The 21,163-nt window shown below is 41.2% G+C and overlaps 1 protein-coding gene across 2 annotated transcripts in view; it reads right to left on the reverse strand.

The window, feature by feature from the left end:
- ARID5B (AT-rich interaction domain 5B) overlaps nt 1-21,163 on the reverse strand; it is a 192,244-nt gene that overhangs the window by 32,243 nt on the left and 138,838 nt on the right. Inside the window, exons 1-4 of one of the 2 annotated variants that reach the window (XM_082640342.1) lie at nt 14,125-14,350; nt 12,591-12,703; nt 6,326-6,530; nt 4,327-4,379 (exon numbers count right to left, since the gene is read on the reverse strand). In XM_082640342.1, coding sequence (XP_082496468.1) covers nt 4,327-4,379; nt 6,326-6,530; nt 12,591-12,703; nt 14,125-14,128 — 375 coding nt within the window. In that variant the 5' untranslated portion in view covers nt 14,129-14,350. Of the gene's footprint in view, nt 1-4,326; nt 4,380-6,325; nt 6,531-12,590; nt 12,704-14,124; nt 14,351-21,163 lie in introns of those variants that run through there. The other variant, XM_082640341.1, reaches the window with a different exon arrangement.

The raw sequence follows: 21,163 nt of genomic DNA on the forward strand, positions 1-21,163 counted from the left end.
AGGGTCCTCATTGCCAACCAATCAAAATGCCAGTATACTGTTTTTTAGGAAATCAAATCCATTCAATACATTTATGATCTCTAAACCTAGGGGTGCAGAGACACAATATACATTTCTAGCAGAGGCAGAAGAGGCCAAGAGAACAGAATATAGCCATTAGTTGAATGCTGTAAAGGCTTAAAATAGAACTTCTGCTTTTTTTTTTTTTAATTCAATTTGAGGGTTGTGAAGGACTAAAATGAAATAATCCGTAATCCTCAATTCGAACCAGAAGGTTTGGAATAGTTTATAACCACAAACAAAAACAAGCCAATTAAGATGGCCTCTTTTTATAACCAGAAGGAATTCCAGAGAGATGTCTTTATCCAATCACAAGTTAACAGCAGAAGAAATATATCTACACATTTTAAACTTGCAATTTTTTACTATTACTGAGTATTTACATCTTCCAGACTTCTTGACCCATCTTCTAAGGTCACACATTTTTCTCAAGAATCAGAAATTCTCAGCTAGTAGTTAGTATATCTGGTAAGGTTCGTATTAAGTACAAAGAAATGACTGAAAGATGCTACCAATGAAGGTAGGTTATTAGATCTTTTTTTTTCCAAAACATCACCCCAAACACATAAAAAGATACATAAGAGACTGCTGGGAACGGAAGGCACAAAGAATTTATAAATCTCTTTCTTCCCAGTGATACTATGGAGGTTGAAGTAATTATGCACAAAATTCTCAGCAATTCAGAATGTGAAGAATGCCATGATGACCCCACTCAACTCATTTCATCTCCCTGTGCCTCAGTTTCATCTGGAGCAGGGCAAGGATCTTTTTCTGCACAAAGGCCAATTTGTGAAAAATAAAAAAGTTAGGGGGCTACACTTTTCCTTATTCAAAATGAAAATGGCTTATTGAGTCCCAATTTAGATTGCCACTTTACCAAATGGAAAAATATTCGTTGGAAACTTTGTGCTACTTCTGAGCCAAGGAATGTTAATATTCTGGCATGTTTATCATGTTTATTTAGTACTAGCATGAAGACAACATTCTAATCTTTGATACTTGGCTTAGATGGGGGCTTCTGAAGCTAGGAGTCCTGAGGTGTAGTAATCACTGTTACCATTAGCTTTGAATTAACATAATCTGGGCAGTTAAAAAAAAAGAAAAAGGATTCTCAAATTCTCAGGCCAGGCCCCACCCCAGAGTTAATATCTCAGAGACCTAGAAAACTACTTACACTTTAAAGTTCCCCATTGAAAAATTGAGCCCCAGTTCTTGAGTAGCCTCTGGGAAGCCTTTAGAATCTTCTTCACTGATCTCGAAGATTCTGAGATCTCTTTTGAGCTCTAAATGACAAGTCTACACTTGCTTCCGATATCAGATAATCTCACAGATAAGTATCCTCTAGTAAGGCTGTGATGACAACCTTAAGTCCTCAGACTTTGGATATTATTCATACATCTCCTGGACTGACTTCAAAACTGAATCCTCACTGAGCATCTCATAGTTTTATTAGTCAAAATATACTAGAGAAAAATATTTTCTGTACTTCACAAGTTCAAAAGCTTAAAGGTAGAAATGGGAGTGGCAAACTTAAGTGCCTGCAGGGCCAACAGGTAGTATGAGGCATTTTTTAAAAAGGAAGGAAGGAAGGAGGGAAAGAAGGAAAGAAGGAAAAAAAGAAGGCAGGAAAAATCCCACCAGTTGGCTTCATTCAGTTTATGGCCCCAAATAGATTTTACAGTGAGATAGCCACGTAGATTCACTGCTTGAGATGAGATGAAAAAATATGGCGTATTGTGAAGAGTGGCAGGGACCCACCAAAGGAGGAAGAAGTTGAAGAGTGAGTGGAGAGGGAAGGAGGAAAAGGGCCACCCCACAGGTCACCAGTCCTCTTTGTGGCTTGGCTGAAGAGACGTGAAGCACATAACCAGATGGAAAGCAGATGCCAGTCTGGTCTTGCCATGTTCACCCATCCCAGTCACTCTCTCCTCCACTCCATCCAGCACAACACAGTACAGGAAGAGTAAGTGGCAAAACATAACACTTAACTTGTTATCCATCTTCATAGCCCCCAGCCCCATCCCTCACTGCCTAGCATCCAAGGGCCTTCTTCCCTTGGTTCCATCCTTCTCTCTGGATTCCCCTTCATAGTCACTTATCCCCACCACCTAGTGACTCTACTTTAAGTTACAAACTCTCTATACCCAACTTTATTCTACCTACATAGTTTGTTTCCCCATCTGATTTTCTCTTCCTAGAAGGCCATGATCTTTCATGTCTAAATTCCATCCGTTCTCCAAAATTCTGCTCAACTGGCATCAGAGCCATAAGTCTTTTTTCTTCCCCATCTCTAAACGAGGAAGTACTTTACCTGAACCGGGCACTGATCTTTTTTTCCACCTTGTCTTATAATTACTGCCTTTCCTGGATGGTAAGCAACTGGAACCCCTGGCCTAGATATTTTTATGTCTCCCAGAGTGTCTAACACAATACCTTATACACATAAGACACTCAGTAAATATGTGGTCAGGTGATCTGCTGATTGTGTGATTCATTCATTCATTCATTCATTCAACAGAAGAATAATCACTGTTTGTTCAAAGAGTATTGCAAATGCCTTGAGACTCATCAGAAGTTTCTTTTGGATTTTCTACACCACTTTGCTATTGCATGTTAAAAAAAAAATCCTTGTGCAAATACAGAAGATACAAAAGCAGGAAAAACTGATTCTGTGAAATTTGCTGGCACTCTCCCTATCAGTGAATAACAAAAAATTCCTGGGTTTAAAAAGACATTCATAATGTTGTGCAATATCATGTAACTGCCTGCAGTCACGGTCCATAAGAATGTGTATTCCTATTCTGAACTTTAAAGGTTAGGCTTAAAAGTCTAGGCTATGCGGTTGACTCCTAAATTTATGAGACTAACACTGAATAAGTTATCAGCTTTTTCACATGCACAAAAGCTATAATTAGCTCAAGATTTTGCAAAACTATGAGCCACAGTGGGAAGGAGTCAAACTCCCTGTCCTATCAACAGATCCAACCAAGTGAAAAATTACATTATTTATTTTTCAATGGGGCGCTTGGTAAAACAAATATTTTAAGCAAATTCATGTCTATGAAATGCACCTTTAAATGTAGTTCATATGAGTATTGGATTTCCTTATAAAAATCTATGTACTGCCTATATATTAAATAAGCATTTTACATGTATATAGACTCACATCAAATAATTTTTAGTCAGAATTCACAGCAGGTATCTCTACATTAATACCAGATTACATGAGTCACATAACACTTGCTATCTTTTCCCATCCCAAGCCCCTGACATCACACCCTTACATTAGTTTGTGGAACAATATGCTATATCTGGCAAGAAACACTCATTATTTTGGGTTAAAATGAATTTCATTTTCTTGACTCTGTGTCTCTTACTGTCATTTTACTACGATACAGGGGTATACCCCAGGTTACTCTGTAAGGAAAGAAAAAAAAAATAATTTCTTCTTCAATTGTAGAAGAACCTGCACAACTCAATCTGATCATTGTGTGGAGGAGAAAATCTTTCCAATGACGACATCTTCCTGTGTCACTTGATTTTATTATAGATGTCATCTCTGCGTGCTATATTAGTGCAGCTCTCTCTTCTTCTTTCAAGATTTTAATCTGAGTCTGTTGCTCTAACATTTTATCAGTTCAAAATACATGCTGTAAACCTCCGTGGCCATCAGATTTTCCTGTGAGCTAAAAATAACCCGTTCCTGTCAGTTAGAATTAGCTGATAAAGAGTGTCAGAGCCTGTTCTGAATAAGTTTGATAACTTCCTGTTTATGTGCCACTGACCCTTGTCTAATAAAGCTTCTTTGCCCTAGAATGAGAGGAGATTCTGCTGCATTCTATTCCTTAATGGCCAATACTGATTACTTTTGAAAGCCTTTAATACATTTCCCATATTAGACATGAACAGATGTCAGGTATGTTGCCAAGGGAAATTTCTTTTATGCAATCTTGGCTTGTTGTACAATAATAGCCCTTTCTCAACATGGGAAAAAATTACAGACCCAACTAATTTCCCTGACAGGGGAGAGTTACATATGTTTTCCACTTGTAGTTTTTACGACAAGTTTACAATTTTGCCAAACCTGGAACTAATTGGGACTGTTTCCAAAACCGGCCCAATAAACCCCCAAAAGTGTAGAGCCATTTGAAAAGGTAAGTCAGCGATGGTTTTTTGCTTTTGCATTTTCTCCATTTTGGTCACAGCAGGGTGCGGGTGGGGGGTTAGATTGCAAAACTATTTCATTTAAGTCGCTTAAACACTTACTGTTTCATATCCTCCCAGTTTTTGAGCAGCTTGAAACATAGTCCAAAGGTTAACTGTTAGAGGGACAATAAGTATTTAGATAAGCATTGCATTAACATATTTCCAAGAAATGTCAATTAAAACATTTTGCTTTGTTTTTTCAATGAGAAAGAGAAAAAAAAAAAAAAAAAAAAAGAAATACTAACGTAACCCAGAGAGCTAAGTTCTTAGGAAACATTTTGCCAAAGGGTGTTCAACAACAGGATATATTAGTACCACTTAAAATATTTCTTAAGAAACAGTCACAAATACGGAAATAGTTCTACTTTTAGGATAAAGGACAAACACAATTTTTAGTCCTATTGCCATCAGCAGACCAAGGGAAGCTAAGTTACAGCCTCCTTGGGAAAAGAGGGGGATTTCAAAACGGGGGCTGTTCTTGTAGGACCCTTAGAAAGAAGCCATTGACTAAACGGTAATATATAATGCCTCCTTCAGATAAGAACTCTCCATAGTCAATAAATAACAGCCACTTTAATATATGATTAGCTTCTTAATAGAATGTCTGATGGCAGCACTATATTAAAAGCTCATAGCATATTTCACTAGCACATGGTACCTTGCACTGAGCAGGAAAATAGATATTTCACCCTTGAGGCTGCAGTGATACAACAGATCAAAGGAAAGGAAGATACTGGTTCACAGAGGAATTGAGTCATTTGTCCACTCAGTCCCCTAACTTGCCTGTGTGATGTTGCAAATATGTATTTTTAAAAACAATTTTCTCTTCTTAGGACATGCATGTGTTTATGCTATTAAACATCTACGCCAAATTGCTAGCAACCCTGTTCATTTGTACTAAATACCATGGAATGGGACTGCTACGGATTTGATTCTTTCACAAGAGGGGAAAATTGAACTTCAAGTAATTCCTTGGTAAAGGAAATGAAGAATAAAATTAAAAAAAAAAAAAGGCTCTTTGACACAACACGTTCGAAAAGCCTCATTGAACCCTGCACTATTTCAAAGCTATCAAGAGCCTTGCCTCAGCCGTGATTTAATCTGAACCAATGCATAATGCAACAAAGCTGTTCATAGTACATTAATTTTACTTCTATTTCAAGCAACCAGTTTTCAGACAAACATTGTAATCATCCGTAGTTATATAAGTTTATAATGGCTGCGAGTGTTCTCTTGCAATCAGTGCCAGTTGCCATTAGGTATGTAAATTGTTATGTAAAGCATACAGGTTTGACATTCTTCATCAAAATGACACATGGTTTTAATCTAGGAAGATACATTTGGAGAAAATACTATTTCAAGCCAGGGGCTCATCGCTTTGTGTGCCACAAAGTCCAGACAGAGGCAGTATATATATTCAGTTGTGAAATCAGGACAGGGTCTGGGTTTCTTCTCTTTTTATAAGGAATTCTGCTCAGCTAAGAGTTCCCTGTTCTACTTTAAAATATATGATGACGCTTACATGTACATGTCAAAGTAATTCAAAATTGGGCCCTCGGTTCAAATTTGTGTATTTCTTGTTTCCTCTGAAGTCATCAGGTTTTTGTTATCTCCTAACAAATTTGGGGCTTAGGAAATATGTTTTCTCTTTGTGGTTGTTTTGTCCATCTTTTAATGTCCTCCTTTTAAAAGCTGTCTCTTCAGGCAACATCTGTGCCTGATAAAGCTACGTCATATTATTATCTCAGAAGAAAGGCGTTACAGACACTCAAGACTGACAAAACAGAAAATGAGGAACTTTCAACATGTCTATTTCCAGTCATAATCAGTGGATTCGAGCCTATAAATATCTCACTGCAACTGCCCCAGAAGGGAACAATATCGTGGAAAGAGGCAGGGGGAAAAATTCCTGGCCTGGATGATTTGTAGATTTAGTATAAACAGAGAGCATCATCCCCAGAATAGGATTTCAACATAATCCTGAGTCAAAAATTTTTTTCCCCAATTCAAAGAATCTGAGTGGTTTTGATATTTCAGAAATGAAAACAAGTATACTTACTCTGTTTAAAACCTAAATACGGTATTCGTTCTATTGGTGTCTTCCTTTCTTTCATGTATTTATAAAGTGCCACCAGGAAGGCCTGCTCATCTGCCCTGCACTCTTCACCAATTCCAACCTTTGGTTTTTCTTCATTGGAGACTTTTTTACAGTTACTATGGTTATTCTTCGGCTTGGTCAAGGCTGACCTGGCCTCACATTTCACCTGGAAAAGGGAAAAAAAATATGCCACATCAAATCAAGCACAGCTCTGGAACACTTACAAAGACATAGCTAGGACAGGAACCAGTAAACTACCCTTGCCCTGAAATAGCTCTTAGAGGCACTGCTGAATATGAATTGTCTTCGACCAGGAGATGGTAAATTTCTGTGAAGGGCCCGATAGTAACTATGGTAGGCTTTTGGGCACTATCGTCTTGGTCACAGCTATTCAACTCTAGCAGGAGAGCCATCCCAGACAATATGTAAATGAATGGATGAGGCTGTATTCCAATAAAATTTTATTTATAGAAACAGGTGGCCAGTGGGCCATGGTTTGCCAAACTGTGCCAGCCTCTTTTAGACTCCTTACAAGTATGTTGATATGAAACCAGAAACAGTGTTTGCATCTACTAGGACCATTCTCCTGTCTCTTTATACGCTTTATTTTCCTAAGGGGCACCATCTGTTACTATCATTCAAGGAATCCTGCGTTCTTAATAACAGTCCCATGTTTCGCATTTTGTATCAAAATGAAAGGCCAAGTGTATTTCTTCATAGTAAACTTATCTTGTTGCCACTCTTCCCAGCAAACTGGAAAAACAGGTCAATGCTGGCAGATGTTGGCATCAGGAATACCAGCAAGGTCTCTGCTATCTGTCACCCGCGGGTGATGCCCAGACACACCCTCAGTAGGAAAACAAAACACCCCACTCTTTAAGGAGGGCGTCTCGCTTTTCAGTCAGCTCTGAGAATCTCATAGATGTTAAGTTGCCACAAAGGAAAAAGTAGAGGTCAGCTAAAAACCCAAGAAGAGTAAGTGAAAAGCTCCATAATTAATAAATAAATGACAGTAAATGGGCCAGATGTTCTTCCCTCCATGCTCCAGGCAGATATGGAGCTCGCCACATGGCGCAGCCAACCTCAGGTTCCCTCCTCACTGCCACGTTCTCCAAGAGGCCTTTGATGGTTGTTAAATGTAACGCTGAGCTGCTGAGCTATTTTAATTGTCAAAGGGGGAAGTACAAAGGGTCAAGCTGCGAGTTCAAGTGAGCCCATGGGGAATGTGTACATTCCAATATTCTTTACATCTCCCGATCTAAGTCGGAGAGAAGAGGATGATTGCCCAGGAAATGTTATGAATTAAAATGTCCCACACATTCAACAAGGTTTTCCATTTCAGATTTCTGACCCTTCTTATTCTTTCCCTTCAGAGTCTCCTTCCCAAGCGCTAAGAACATAAAAGGCTACACTTATTTATTAAAGGGAAACAAACATCTCCTCTGCATGGGTCTTCTTTATTGTTTATTCTCTCAAATGGACACATTAGTTTAATATCTTTAGAGTCCTGGAAAAAAATAAGACTTGCTGCACAACTCAATCAACTGGGCCTCTAGATAAGATTTTAATTTTTAATGATCAGTGGAAGTGGGATGAAAACATTTTTCCATATAGGATTTCTTCTTACAGTATTTTCAAACTTTAGTACTTTGTAACATTATAGTAAGGCAGGCATCCTGGAAACTTTATATTGTCATCATTTTTCACTGTCAAATTTCAGATTGTTGAGTCTAAAGTTCTGATGAAATCTATCATTCAACGGCTCTTTGAAATCATAAAAATCACTCCAGTTCTAATCTGTCTTGCTCTCTGGCCTTTTTTTGAGTGCTTACTATGTAGCCAGGCTCTATTCTAAGCCCTGTTTTGGCCCTATCTCATTTCATGCTCACAACCCAAATGGGGCAGGTTATTAGTCTCTTAGGGAGGAGGAAACTGAGGTACAGAGAGGATGGGTGACACATCCAAGATCGCAAGATCAAGTCCAGGTTAGTAAGCGGCGAGTCTGGAATCTGAACCCAGGTAGTCTCACTTGATGGCTTGTGGTTTTAAACACTATTTTACTGACACTCATAAAAGCATTAAATTGATAGTCGAAACATACTTCCAATTAAAGAGCATATCTTATCACTAGGCATTACAAAGCCTACAGCTTAGAAATGTGATTTATCAAATGAGAAGTTGAAGATAAAACTCGGTGGTTTCCAAAGTGTAAAAGGGCTCCATTCCTTCCATTGTGTGTTGAGCAGAGGGAAGGAAACCAGTATCAATGGAGCAGCGACAGTGACCCAGGTACGGTGCCCTGGGCTTCACACAGTCTACCTAATGTTCCCTAGAATCATAAAAGGGAGGTTTTGAGCCCCATTTTACAGTCCAGGAAACTGAAGCTCAGCGGTATGTATTTTAGTGCGTGGCTAGTGTCGGGTAGCGCTCTGAGGTGAGAACTCAGGTCTGCCACACGCCAAACCTGTCTTTTAAAACCAGGAGTAGATGTCAGTTTTGCATATAAAGCAGGCTGAGGTCTTAAATCTGCAGTGATAAGGGGCCACTTATTTATCTTGTTAGGTCAGAAATGCCACTGTTCAGGGAGTATGAGGTTTGCCCCTCCGTGTCCTGGGAGCTCCCTCACCCATGCAGAAACACCCAGAAACAGAAGGAAAACACAGAGGGCGTGCACAAACCCGACCCAAAGTCATTCAGACCCCGTGATCACAGGGGAGGCTCCAGGGGATGCTGGGCTGCCACCGACTGAGCTGCATCCTGAAAGTCAGGGGGCTTCTCTTGGGGGCCAGGGGCTTCGTAAGACATGGACAGTGGTTTCTGTTCGTTCTCGGACTAGCTCCGTACGTAAGTTTCTTCACTTAACATAAATGAGCCCTTTAGGGTATTATTCTGTTTCTGGATAGGACCAGGCCAAGTTCCTTTCTACATTTTTTTCACACTTACCGGAAACATTCTCAGCATTTTAAGCTACTGAAATATGACACGGGGAGCTAGTCTTCATGCTGACCTTGAGAAAGCCCAGCCTTTTGATGGTAACAGTTAATTACTAGATCTGTCCCCCGCCTCCGCCCCCCCAGACCTGAACACCTTACACTTGTTGAGTTCACTAAGAGCTTTGGGGTTTCCAAAGTGACTGAGGAAGTGCTAATTAAAGAATCCACATTTAACATTTTCAGCGAACCACCACCTATTTGATATTAACCGCATCCTTTCACTGGATTGAGCTGTAACTAATTCAGCCTTCAACTGGGGCAGCAAGATGTGCCGAACCAGCAGGAAAGGAACTAGAGTCTAATTTCGATTTGGTCACTAACTTCCCAGGAAACCCTCATTTTCTTCCTCAGGAAAGCAAGAAGGATAATCCCTGGGGTGAGTTCTGCAGACCAAATGGGACGAAAAATATTGAAAATAATGCAAGTATCACATTTGTGAAATATCAAAAGTATGTTTGTGATTTAAAGGAAAGAACCTATTGCAGTTTCCCTTTTTAATGTTCCTTTAAGAATATAAGCCACCTGTTAATGTACTTCCGGCCTTTGGAAAGTGCTTACAGGATGTGAAAAGTCATTTGCCTTTTATCAGTGGAGGCCTTTCATTAGAGAGCCAGGCTGAGAAGACTTCTCTTGTATAGGTCGCCATTATGAATGGGCTTTTGCCCCAGACCTGGATTTGTGTTGGACACATTCATGACATCTTCAGAGAATTGGTAGCCTCTTCTCCATGAGACTTTTGCTATTGTTGGAAAGCCATGAAATTCTCTGTCTCTTGGAAAACAGAGTCTTGCAAAGTTAGTTTTCATGTTCTCACTGAAAGAGGGCAAACTTTGGATAGCAACAGGCAAATTACTTGACTTGCTTTTCCAGTCAGGCACACAACAAACTGAGTGGGTTCTTATTCTAAGAGCTCTGCTGTGAGGAGCTGCAGGAAGCTGGTACTTATCCACAGTTAGAAATGGTCTGTTTGAGGCACTTTTGAAAAAAAAAAACAAAACAGTCACACAAGTCTTGGTCATAAAGCCAAACGATCACCTGAAATGTTGCTTCCAGTTCAGCAAATGATCAGATGGTCACAGACTTGTAACCTCTACAGTAGCGTTTCATGAGAAAAGACCACTTTAAGTCACAAACGTCTTTTTAATGCTGTCCTGGCCCCAGATGTGGCTTGTTCATTCAGCAGGTATTTTACATCCATTTGTTGGTGCCAACAGATAAGCCCGCCATACTTCATACCTACCAGTCTCTCTCTTCTAGGTGAAGCGGTCTTTCCAGACCCACTGGAAGCAGCCAAAGCAGGACTATAATCCAAGACTCCGAGAAGAGCAGGGCGTTTAAACCAGTCCCCGGGAGCTGACTGCAGCATGACATTCATCAAGTCGCCATTGAAACTAATGATGGAAGGATGATCCTCCTCCTGGTAAAGATTCTAAATGGCAGTGCTGGTGCAAATCAGGTGGAAAAGGTCACTTGGAAAACCCAGGCTTGACTACTATCCCTTCTGAGAAGGGAAGTCAGTGAACAGCAATTCAGACTGCAGTTCTCTTCAGTTTTGTGGGTCCTAGTAGGCGTCCTGAGCTGCCTTCCACGGAGGGAGATATTAGAGGTGCTGTTCTTTCAGATCAATTGTATGAGTTCTGTAAAACTCCCAGAGGCATTCTTTGGTGGTGGCTCCAAATGACATGAGAAGGAGCTTCCTCCTGCTGGGCTCAGGTGCAGAACATGCTGGGATAAACACGTGATGTCACCTTAGAGGTATGGGGCAGGGCGCCAACACAAGACCTTGTCAGGACAAGCTCTGCTGAATGCCACGATCCTAAAACCCTCTCACTCCATTCTGCAGTATCTTGCAAGCCATGTCACAGGGAATACACTGTTCCCGCTGACATCCTTCAAGACCACAGAAGTCGAAGCCCTAGATAGGTAGTTGTAGGGCCAAGATGTCCAAATTACTAGAAAATTCATTTTTGGTATCCACACAGACTCACTCGCAGAAGGTTAAAGGAACAGAACAAAAATAACTTTAGGGAAAAACAGATTTGTTTTTAGCCAGAAGACACACATTTCTACTGGGTGGTCTCTTTTTAACCCCTTGCAATCTTGGAAGCATGAAGAAATTTTAACCAATAAGTCCTCAGAACTTCCTGATGAAATAATCCTTGAAGATAAGATACAGAATGCGAATGTCTGGGATTTGCTTCTTTACACTGGGAGGAGAGGAGGCCATGGCAGAAGAACAGTAGATGGTCAACAGAGAACTGAAGTCATGTTCTCCTACTTCAGGATCTTCCAAATTCACTAATAATGCTCCCATTTTCGTAAGCTTAGTCCTTGGATCTGGAAACGTGGCATCAGTTGAAATCCGGGCTTCAATTCAGGTCCTAAAGGGGCTACTGCTGTCTTTGGCACAGAAACAACACCTAAACGCAAACACCCTGTAAACGGAATCATGGAAACACGATCCAAGCCCACAAAAGTAAAAAAAAAAAAAAAAAAGATAAGCCTAAAAATATGAAGTGACACTTCACCCTCCATGGTGCTAAATACTTCAGGCATGCACTTTCCAGATTCCAAAGAATGCTTAGGCCTCAGGGCCTGAAAAAGAGTCTAGAATTTGGACTTTCATTCTGCATCAAGAGTGATCTTTAAAAACATGTAAATCTATATATGAGTATATGTATACATGTAAGTACTGGGCTACGTGTCTTTAATTCTAAGGTAAATTAGAGGTGACTTTGAAAAAAAAGTAACTTGAAAAAAGATGAATTCTAGCCATTTCTAATTTCATTCTCTGTTAACTGCTGAAACATATTTAGATGAATACATTCAGAAAGAGGATGGTTCAGCTTGTCTATTTTTGATACAAGCAGAGTAAACTATGTCATTGTGTCACCTACTATGAAATCTCAGCCTCAATGACGTGGGCGCTTAATCATCTGTCCTTTACCCAACAGGCCAAACAGGGAGGTGGGAAGTCTTTCTGCTGACTAATCAAAATGCCTGCACTGCCCCTCCCCCAGCCCACCCCCCCACCCCCCCCCCCGGCCCGGGGGAGGGGAGGAGAGGGGAGGGGAGGGGAGGTGGCGGGAACAGGCACAGCAGAGAGCTGTGAATAGCAAAGTCAAACTCTGAATTGAAAACTGCCACCAAGACACAGGAGCAGAGAGAGAAAGGGAAGAGGGAAAAATAAAAAGATGCAGCAAAACGAATACCATGGAGCCGAATGACTGTACCTTGGCAACGGATTTGCCATCGGAATTGTTGTTGGAATCTTTACCACCACTGAATGAATCTCTTCTCTGTGGGCATGGTTTCTTTTTGCGTGGTCTGCCTTTAAGATTTGGCGCTGAAAACAAATGGAGAACAGATGAGATACATTTTCATTTGCGTGGGTTTCCTTATGAAAAACCAAGGATCTTAAAACTCCAGTGGCGCCCTCTAATCGTTCAGAGAAACATACACATCTGTGGTAGCCAATCCTCCTTTTAGGCGTCTCTCTCTGAAGGGCTGCCTCTTGGTAGACTCTACACGTCTGTCCATGTTCCCCAAAGCTAATCTATTACACTTGAACGTGTCTAATTAATATAAATAAAATGAAGCCCTCAGCTTTAAAGGATGATGATAAGGAAAATGTACTTCCCCATTGTTATCAAAGAAACATGTTGGGCTGAAAGACAGCCCTGAGCCTGGCTTGTTCTTTGTTTTGTATCTCATTTTCAGAAACCCAAATGATAAGCCAGCCCATTATGGTATCATAGTAATGTAACGTTTGAAAACATCTCTCTTCAAAAGTGGAGACCTGAGCGTTTTCTCAAAGTATGATACAAATAAGTAAGGAGAGAGCTGTAAAAAAAGAGGCATTCAAAATAACAATCTGAAAAATAGTATCCCATGTATTTACTATTAATATTGCAACCAGCACGTTTCAAATCTCAACAGATCTGGCAGATACATTTAAGTCAGCATGTTCTCTTTTCCTTTTCAATCTATTTTTTTTATGAAGATCTTGAGGGTTATTTAAAATAACTTCCAAAGATCACACTGGAGTTAGCCTGATTCCGTGGAGATTATACTTTTTAAAAGCCATAGACAAGACACAAATCAAAGTTATATTTCATCTTGGATGCTGAGCTTGAATCCCTTTAAGATCCATACAGAAAGAAGGAGAGAGAGAAAAAAAAAAAAAAGGCTGCTGTTTATTGAGTGCTACGACTCTCCGGCATCAGCTTTCACATTTAACTTCATCAGTCACCCGAGTCAAGCAAAAATAAAACAAACCAACTAACCAACTAGCCCTTGAAGAATTCCAAACTAACAAATTATACCCCAAGCAATTTCTTTAGGACCTTTCAAGGTACCCACACTTTTTTATTGCTTTAAAGTATGATTATGACCATGGAAAATCTGAACAACTCAAACCCTCTTAACTGTTGTTAATCTTACTGATGTCACGCCGTTAACCAGTGCTTTTAGGACACTGTACACTGTACTCCTCTTAACAAACACAATTAATCCCACTAATTTGATTTTCTACTGTGGATAACAGTCTTGCTGTCGACAAAGCACAATAAAGCAGAGCTGCCTTTACGATCAGGCAAAAGTTTAAAAAGTGGCTTTGGGGCTCAGACTCCCCCCTTCCCAAATCCGTTCTCCTCTCATTTTCCCAAAACGTTTGTCTTAAAGTCTATCTCAGAAAGCCAGCCTGGAATCATCAAAGGTAAACAAACTCACAAACAAAAAATCAAGTAAAGAGAAAGCGGCGATTACCCATTCCAGTCGACAAACATCTGCCTGATGATGTCTGTGCTCGTGAAAGCTACAGCATGTGACTGCTTCCCGGCCCTATGTCCCTGAAGTCTCGACTTGACTTGGTGTGGATGTCAGCTTCCCTCCGAATGCGAGCTGCGAGGCTCAGCGCTCTGCTTACAACTCCCCTCCCCCGGCAGCTCCATTACTCATGTAAACACACAGCAGTGACTAGCACGGGGGGTGTGTGGGATGAGCTCCGAGGACTTGGCTTGAGTTGCCAGACTGGCAGGCAGGGCTTGCCTCTCTCTGAGACTACCACACAGGGTTGGTGATTTCATCCGGCCTGTTTTGTGGATCCTGGCCTCCTGTTCCCCTGTCAGAGCCCGATGCCACCTTCCTTCCAGGCTCGGCCTGGAGCCAGGGCGGGGACCATTTTGGTTTGAGGACGCAGTGTAGCACAGAAGTGTTTCCACAACTGACCCAAGGGCTAAGACTTTAATGACCGCGAGGGAAGGATGTACTTTCAAGTCCCTTATCAAAATAATAGCAGAGCAGAAAGCTGACAGAAACCCACAGAACTTGGGGGTAGGTCTGAGGCATTTCATTAAAAGGAAGAAAACAATATTGCCTCTGTTCTAAGACTTGTTACTGTGATCTTTCCTTCCTAACATGTTGGCAAAAAGCATTTAAACCTAAAAGGCATTTATTTCCAGAAAAGCTTTCAAATCCCAAAGGCCTTTTAGATAGAGAGAACTTGCACTGAACAGGCTGTTTTGAATAAAGGCAAAGGTTCCGGGAACTGACAATAAGTCATCCCCAAATCGGGTCTATTTTCTCCATTCTTTGAGCTGCTTTCAGAACCCAGAGAGGCACATGCCCTTCCCCAGCAAATTCTGAGAATTGCAAATTTAGAACAGACTAACACCTAACAGTCTGGTCACACAAACTTTAAGTGGAATCTGATCAAGAGAAAAAGGCTTTTGTCCCTAAGAAAGGCAAGTACACTGATGTTTCAGGTATGGTTAGGTAAATCTCACCAGTCACTAAAGCCTCAAACTCAAATACCTCTTTTAGTCTCCCCTCTGAACTTCTTTTCTGACCTTCTCTGATGGAAAGTATCACTGTATTATTTGTACTTTAGCTGTGTCTCATAGCTTATTATTATACTAAGTTGGAGAGTCCTTAAGGGCAGGACCATGTTAGATTCATTTTTCTCTGCCCCAGCGTCCATCCAGGGGCAGCACTGCCTATATACTGTTGAATAATCAAGTGACTAGTGGAAATACAGGTGCCCACATAGGCCTCCTTGGTGTCAAGAGCTGGGCCCGCCGACCTGACCACATGTATGCCCGTCACACTGGGCACCTGAAAAACGGCACTCACCTTTCCTGCTTACCTGTGAGCTCTGGGAGCACACACCAGTGACTTGAGTTTGCTGTGGGAAATGAGACGGGAAACCTACAGCCTTTGGTTCCTGCTTAGGGTAATTGTATCTGGCATCTCAGTGGGACCGTGATTGTCCCACATGCAATGAACAAATGCCCCAAAGAGCAGACGTTCAAAGTCCTGGGGGGAAATGGAGCGTGCAGGACTCCGTATGGGATGGGAGCCCCCGTAATACAATTAGAGATTTTTTGGATCCACGAGACCCCAGGTGAATCTTTGGGACCGAAAGGCTGGCTTTTTGGGGAGAGCAAATATTCTTATCCCCAGATGATATTCTTTTCCTACAGGGTCAAGAAGACAAATCATTTATTTGCTAGGCGGGTGAATGAAAACAAATGCTTTGTGGTGTGGTGGGGTCAGGGGGGCCAGGGGGCGTGGCTCTGGCCTTTAACTCTTCCCCACCTCCTCCTAGCTGCCCTGGACCAACCTAAACCTGCCCTCTCCTTGCCAGCTAAGGGGCGGCCCTGAGAGAACCCAAATCCTAAAACTCCAGAAGCACACCAGCTCCTGTGCTTTAGATGAGAGCAGTCTCTACCAACAAAGCCATTCTTGGAAGCCAGCAATACATTTACTGATAGCATACCTGGTTCTGGTGAGTTCTACTTCAAAAAAATACATGTAGTGTATTTTAGTGTGAAGCAGTAAATGCACAGTTACTTTGATATGGCCAACCCTGGCCTGACTCAGAGAGTTCAGTCAAAGCTCTTTGCACGAATGTTTTCAATATTATTCACACATAATAATAATAGCTGATGCTTACGGAGCACTTTTTCTTGCCAGTCAGCACACTCTGCATACAGTAACTCATTTAAAACTCAAAACAAGCCAACAGGAAGGCACAAGTAGTATCCCCATTTTACAGACCAGGTAACTGAGATAAAGTGAAATTACTTTTGTCTTAGGTCATACCACTGGTTACTGGTAGCAGAAGGCTTCCAACCCAGGCAACTGGACATTATCCAGAGCCCCTGCTTTAAGGAACTTCTAACAGAGGACATACACACTGTGTCTCATAATGAGGTATCTATATTATTAACTTGGGCTGGCAGTCTCTGGGGAGCTTTCCCCAAATGAAAAAACTCTCAAATACCACACAACACAAGGGCGCTGCAGCCCATCTCAGGCATCAGACAGTATCCTACAGCCCTGAGGGCGAGCAGGGTCCCCATCAGTTAGGTCACAGAGTTCCAGTAAAACTCAGAGCACCAACCAAGTACATTACCCCCTTGCAGTGAGCCACTGACTGACTCTTCTGCCTAATCGGTGAAAGATCTCTGTGGTTTTTTAAAACAAATCTTCCCTCTCTGACTGCCCATCTGTTCCTCTTACTCAGCGCCATGAAATTAACAAGTATTCACCATTGTGATGTCACCGCTATTTCTATAGGTGTTAATCCCAGGAGAATCGGCACTCACCAGTGCCCCAGGCTACTTTGACATCTGACCCATGTGTTTTATTTTGTTTTTTCCTTTTCTTAAAAACTCCTTCAACTATTACTGAATCACAGTCTTCTTTTTTAAACAGTATAGCAAAACATGCTCTTTGTGTTTTGTTTTGTTTTTCTTAGAGTCTAGAAGCTCAGAGTCGCAGGCGTTCATGTACGTATTTGCTTCACTGTGGGTTCTGACAAGTTATGTGTCAGGGCAGCACAGGTGTGGGAAACTTTCATCTTGCAATAATAATAAAAACAAAGGAAATGTAACCAGTTACTGGCAAAGTAAATTGCTTTTGGCTTAAATGTTCCTGTTTTTTTTCTACTGTGTTCTTCCTGTCATGACCGTCTCTCTTTTTTTTTTTTATAACATTTATGCTCTTGGAAATGCCATGAAGATAAACTGCTATAAAAGCTGGATTGACTCATCAGTTAACAACTCTTTCTTCTCATTTTGCAGAGAGGATTTTGTTGCCAGCACAGCAACATGTTCTCTCGAGAAATTCTTTGTGAGCTTCCACTCAGAGATAGGACTTGCTTGTTGGTAGGGGCTGGAATTAGGGGAATGGAAAACCAGGCATCATTTTCCTAAGAGTTTGACCCCCAGGGTCAATGTCTAGAGGAAGCTGGCAGAGCGTTAACTCATTTGATTTGCAAGTTGTGTGTGTGTGTATGTGTATGTGTGTGTGTGTGTTAAACACTAAACACAAGTCAGAAAACTAAACGACACCAATTGAAGTATTATGGACTGGCAAACATTGTTCTATGCATAGTGTGCATTACTGATAATACTTTACATTTCTTTAATGCCTTTCCTCTGAGCATCTCAATTCTTTGGTACATTGTCTTTACAGACAATAATCTTAAAATACTCTGGCAAGTTTCAGCATGGAGCATTGCTCCTGCTGGGGGGGGGGAACCTATCCTAATTTAGTTATCATTTATTGTGTTCTATTTTCAATGTTTCCCTTTTGACTCTTTAGAAACTTCCTCTTGCACTACAACAAAAATAGTATGAGTGTTTTTAAAGTTATTAACGTATGAGTAAAAGATTTAGAAACCGAGAATGGCAGAAGGCTTGATCAAAGCCACTCCTGAAATTTATGGGTGTAATAAAAGAAAGGCATTTCACAGATAATCTCTTACAGAATTTCAGTTTTCAAATACTTGGAGAAAAAGAAAAGAAAAACAGAAGCTCTCAGCTCTCATGCTGGCTTTAACTTAAAGCCAACATTTTTACTTTTAAATTCATAAATGATTCCCTGAAATTTTATTTCAAATCCACGGTTACATTCCATATACTCCCCGCTCCACACCTCACAGAGCAAGGCCAGAAAACTGCAGCCGCTGGTACTCAGCGTCTGATAATTGGTTGAATCTTTCCATGAATTCACAAAGAATCAATTATATATAGATTTAAGAACATGCAAGATTACTTTTATTCTGTTCGCCTATAAATAATTTCCCACACCCAGCAGAAATGTTTGAGAAGCAACTGTGCTGTCTGAGAGATGAACGCACCGGGCCATTAACAAGCACAATTCCATCCTGAGGGGCTTGCTAACTTAAACGATGACTTTAAAGCAATAGGTACAGTTTAAAAAAAGCTGCAAGAGTGTTATCATTTTCTGTCATTGTTCTGACAGCTTCCTTTTTAAGAGTAATTTTTTTCCTCAAATAAAGGCATTAAAAAGATGAGTCCAGACTTGCAAGCTGAGACCAGAGCCAGCCTCAAATGCCCTCACTCTCAAATGCCACCAAGACGACGCAGCCCTGAACAGGGACCAAGGGGTGTGCCCCAGGGGAGTGGTCACACTCACTACTCTGGATGTCATGGCTGCTTTGAGTTTCCAAGGTTGCTTTAGCCCAAGCCATACCTTGATGTTGCTTCAACCACCGTGCCTATTAACTACAATTTAGCATTTCCAATGCACTATGCTCTCACTGGATCCAGGTCCTCTCCTACCACCTGTGGAAGGGTGAGCGGTAGTGTTATTAGAAAGAGTGTGGGGGAAAAAAAATGAAGCAGGCTTTAGATGAGGTCAAGCCACTTCGGCTCTTTGTCACTGAGATCCCCAAGAGTCACTAATGAGAGTGGAATGTATCACTGCATTTGTCATACCTGGACTGGTCGGGCAACTTAAGTCCAAAACAGCCGTGGACTTCATTGACTGCTCAACAAACCATGTAAGTAAACACTTTTGTAATGCCTTCCAAATATGTCCTGTCTTACTCACTCCTTGGTTCATACTTGCAATGCTGGAGCAGTTGTTAATGCCTCTGATCAAAGTCTTAGTAATTTCATAGGCATGTGATTTGCATAGCTATTTCCTGATCCGCCTTCTCTCTGCCCTGGAGGTCTTCATTTCTCAGAAACACTTAACAACACAGATTATTTTACTTCTCCCCTTCCCCCAGCCTATAAATGGAACTTGACTTGCTAGCTCATCTGTATTGCTAATTGGTTTGAAGGCATGTGACTCCATGCATTCTTGCCATTAATACACAATCAAACCTCTTTTTTGGTCAGTTTTTACCAGCAGTGATGGGCAGATCTCTATCTTTATTTCCCCTCTGTGTCTTGAGGAGGGAGACAAATTTAAATGGCCAAATGTTGTCTTATATCATTTCAAAATGATGTAGGGAATTCCAAAGGAATTCAGAAATGTTCTAGAAGTCCATGATAGGCTTGTCTAAAAGGGCGCTGGCAAAGAAGAAAGGGATTATAGTTGCTTTTCACTACCACTTGCAGAGTAAGAGGGAAATCGGGGAGCTAAACTGAGGTCTAGAGTGAGGAGAGATTCTGGGTTTTCAGAGGATTGACTCTTTAAGGAGAGAATTCTGGAAAAGGGAAGGAGACTGAAGTCAATGCCAGGCCTTTCAAATTTTGGTCTGTTCTGGCTACTCACAGTATCCTCCAACCATCATCACAGTATCCTTTCAACCATCTCAGATGAAAGATTCCCTTCAGGACCTTGGTGGCTCACAGCTGCTCTGCAAATGCTTATTCGTCTTTGGGGTAATGAAGTCTATAGGCCATGGCCTCAGGAACCTGTGGAAAGACTTTGGCCTTAGAATTCCAAATATTTTGTAAAGAGACATCAGGGCAGCATGGACACCTGAGGGCTTAGCTTGGATCTTAAGGTACAGGGGGCAGCACCATGTAGGTGCTCAGGCTGCGCACAAAGGGTCAATTTCCTCTCCAGATGCAAAGTCTTGTCGAGAAGTCACAAACCCAGCCAAACCAAAAAAAATGGACTCTAAAATGCTATCGTGGCTCAAACTTCACTTTCACATCTACCTGGCAACTCATTTCTCCTGCTGTTCTTCTCCCCAGATGCCAGGTACCCACCAGCCATTTCCAAGCCCCAGGAGCCTCAATTAATGAAGATCCTGCTAGATGTTGAGGAAAAAAAAAAAAAACCTGCCTCAAAACTCCTACAATCAGAACAAGTGTGTCATCTCAATGCTCACTATGTACTCTTTCTTAAGATTTTGAAATAACTCATGTTTCCATTTTTTGAAAACTATTCAGTATACACAGATTTCATTTTTCTTAGTATGATTATCTACAGTACCAATAGAACATTAACTTAAGATACTTGTCTTTTTTTTTTCTTAGGCTATTTAAGGATCCACTCTGGAAGTGATTTTTTAAGGACGTTTTGATTTCTGTAATTTATGAAGTTTATAAAGATAGGACCTCTTGGGCTTCCCTGGTGGCACAGTGTCCGCCTGCCAATGCAGGGGACGGACACGGGTTTGAGCCCTGGTCCGGGAAGATCCCTCATGCCGTGGAGCAACTAAGCCCGTGCGCCACAACTACTGAGCCCGCTTGCCTAGAGCCCGTGCTCCACAACAAAGAGTAGCCCCTGCTTGCCGCAACTAGAGGAAGCCCCCGCGCAGCAACAAAGACTCGACACAGCCAAAAAAAAAAAAAAGATAGGAACTCTTAAACATAGAGAATTAATTTTTGTCTCTCTCTTTTTTTGTTATAATCAATAAACCTGCTTATTCTAGTCCATGATTTTTATGTTCTATAGTGTCACTATTATACGTGACAGCACAGAAGTGCAAGCCACATTTTTGTATTGAATAACCTTGCAAAGATCAGTAAATATCAGAGCAGTTCTTAAAACTCGTGTATAAACAGAACATTCTTGTTCAGCCATTTCTCCA

The sequence above is a fragment of the Mesoplodon mirus genome (assembly GCF_964341445.2).
Source record: "Mesoplodon mirus genome assembly, chromosome: 2".
NCBI classification, from domain to species: Eukaryota; Metazoa; Chordata; class Mammalia; order Artiodactyla; family Ziphiidae; genus Mesoplodon; species Mesoplodon mirus.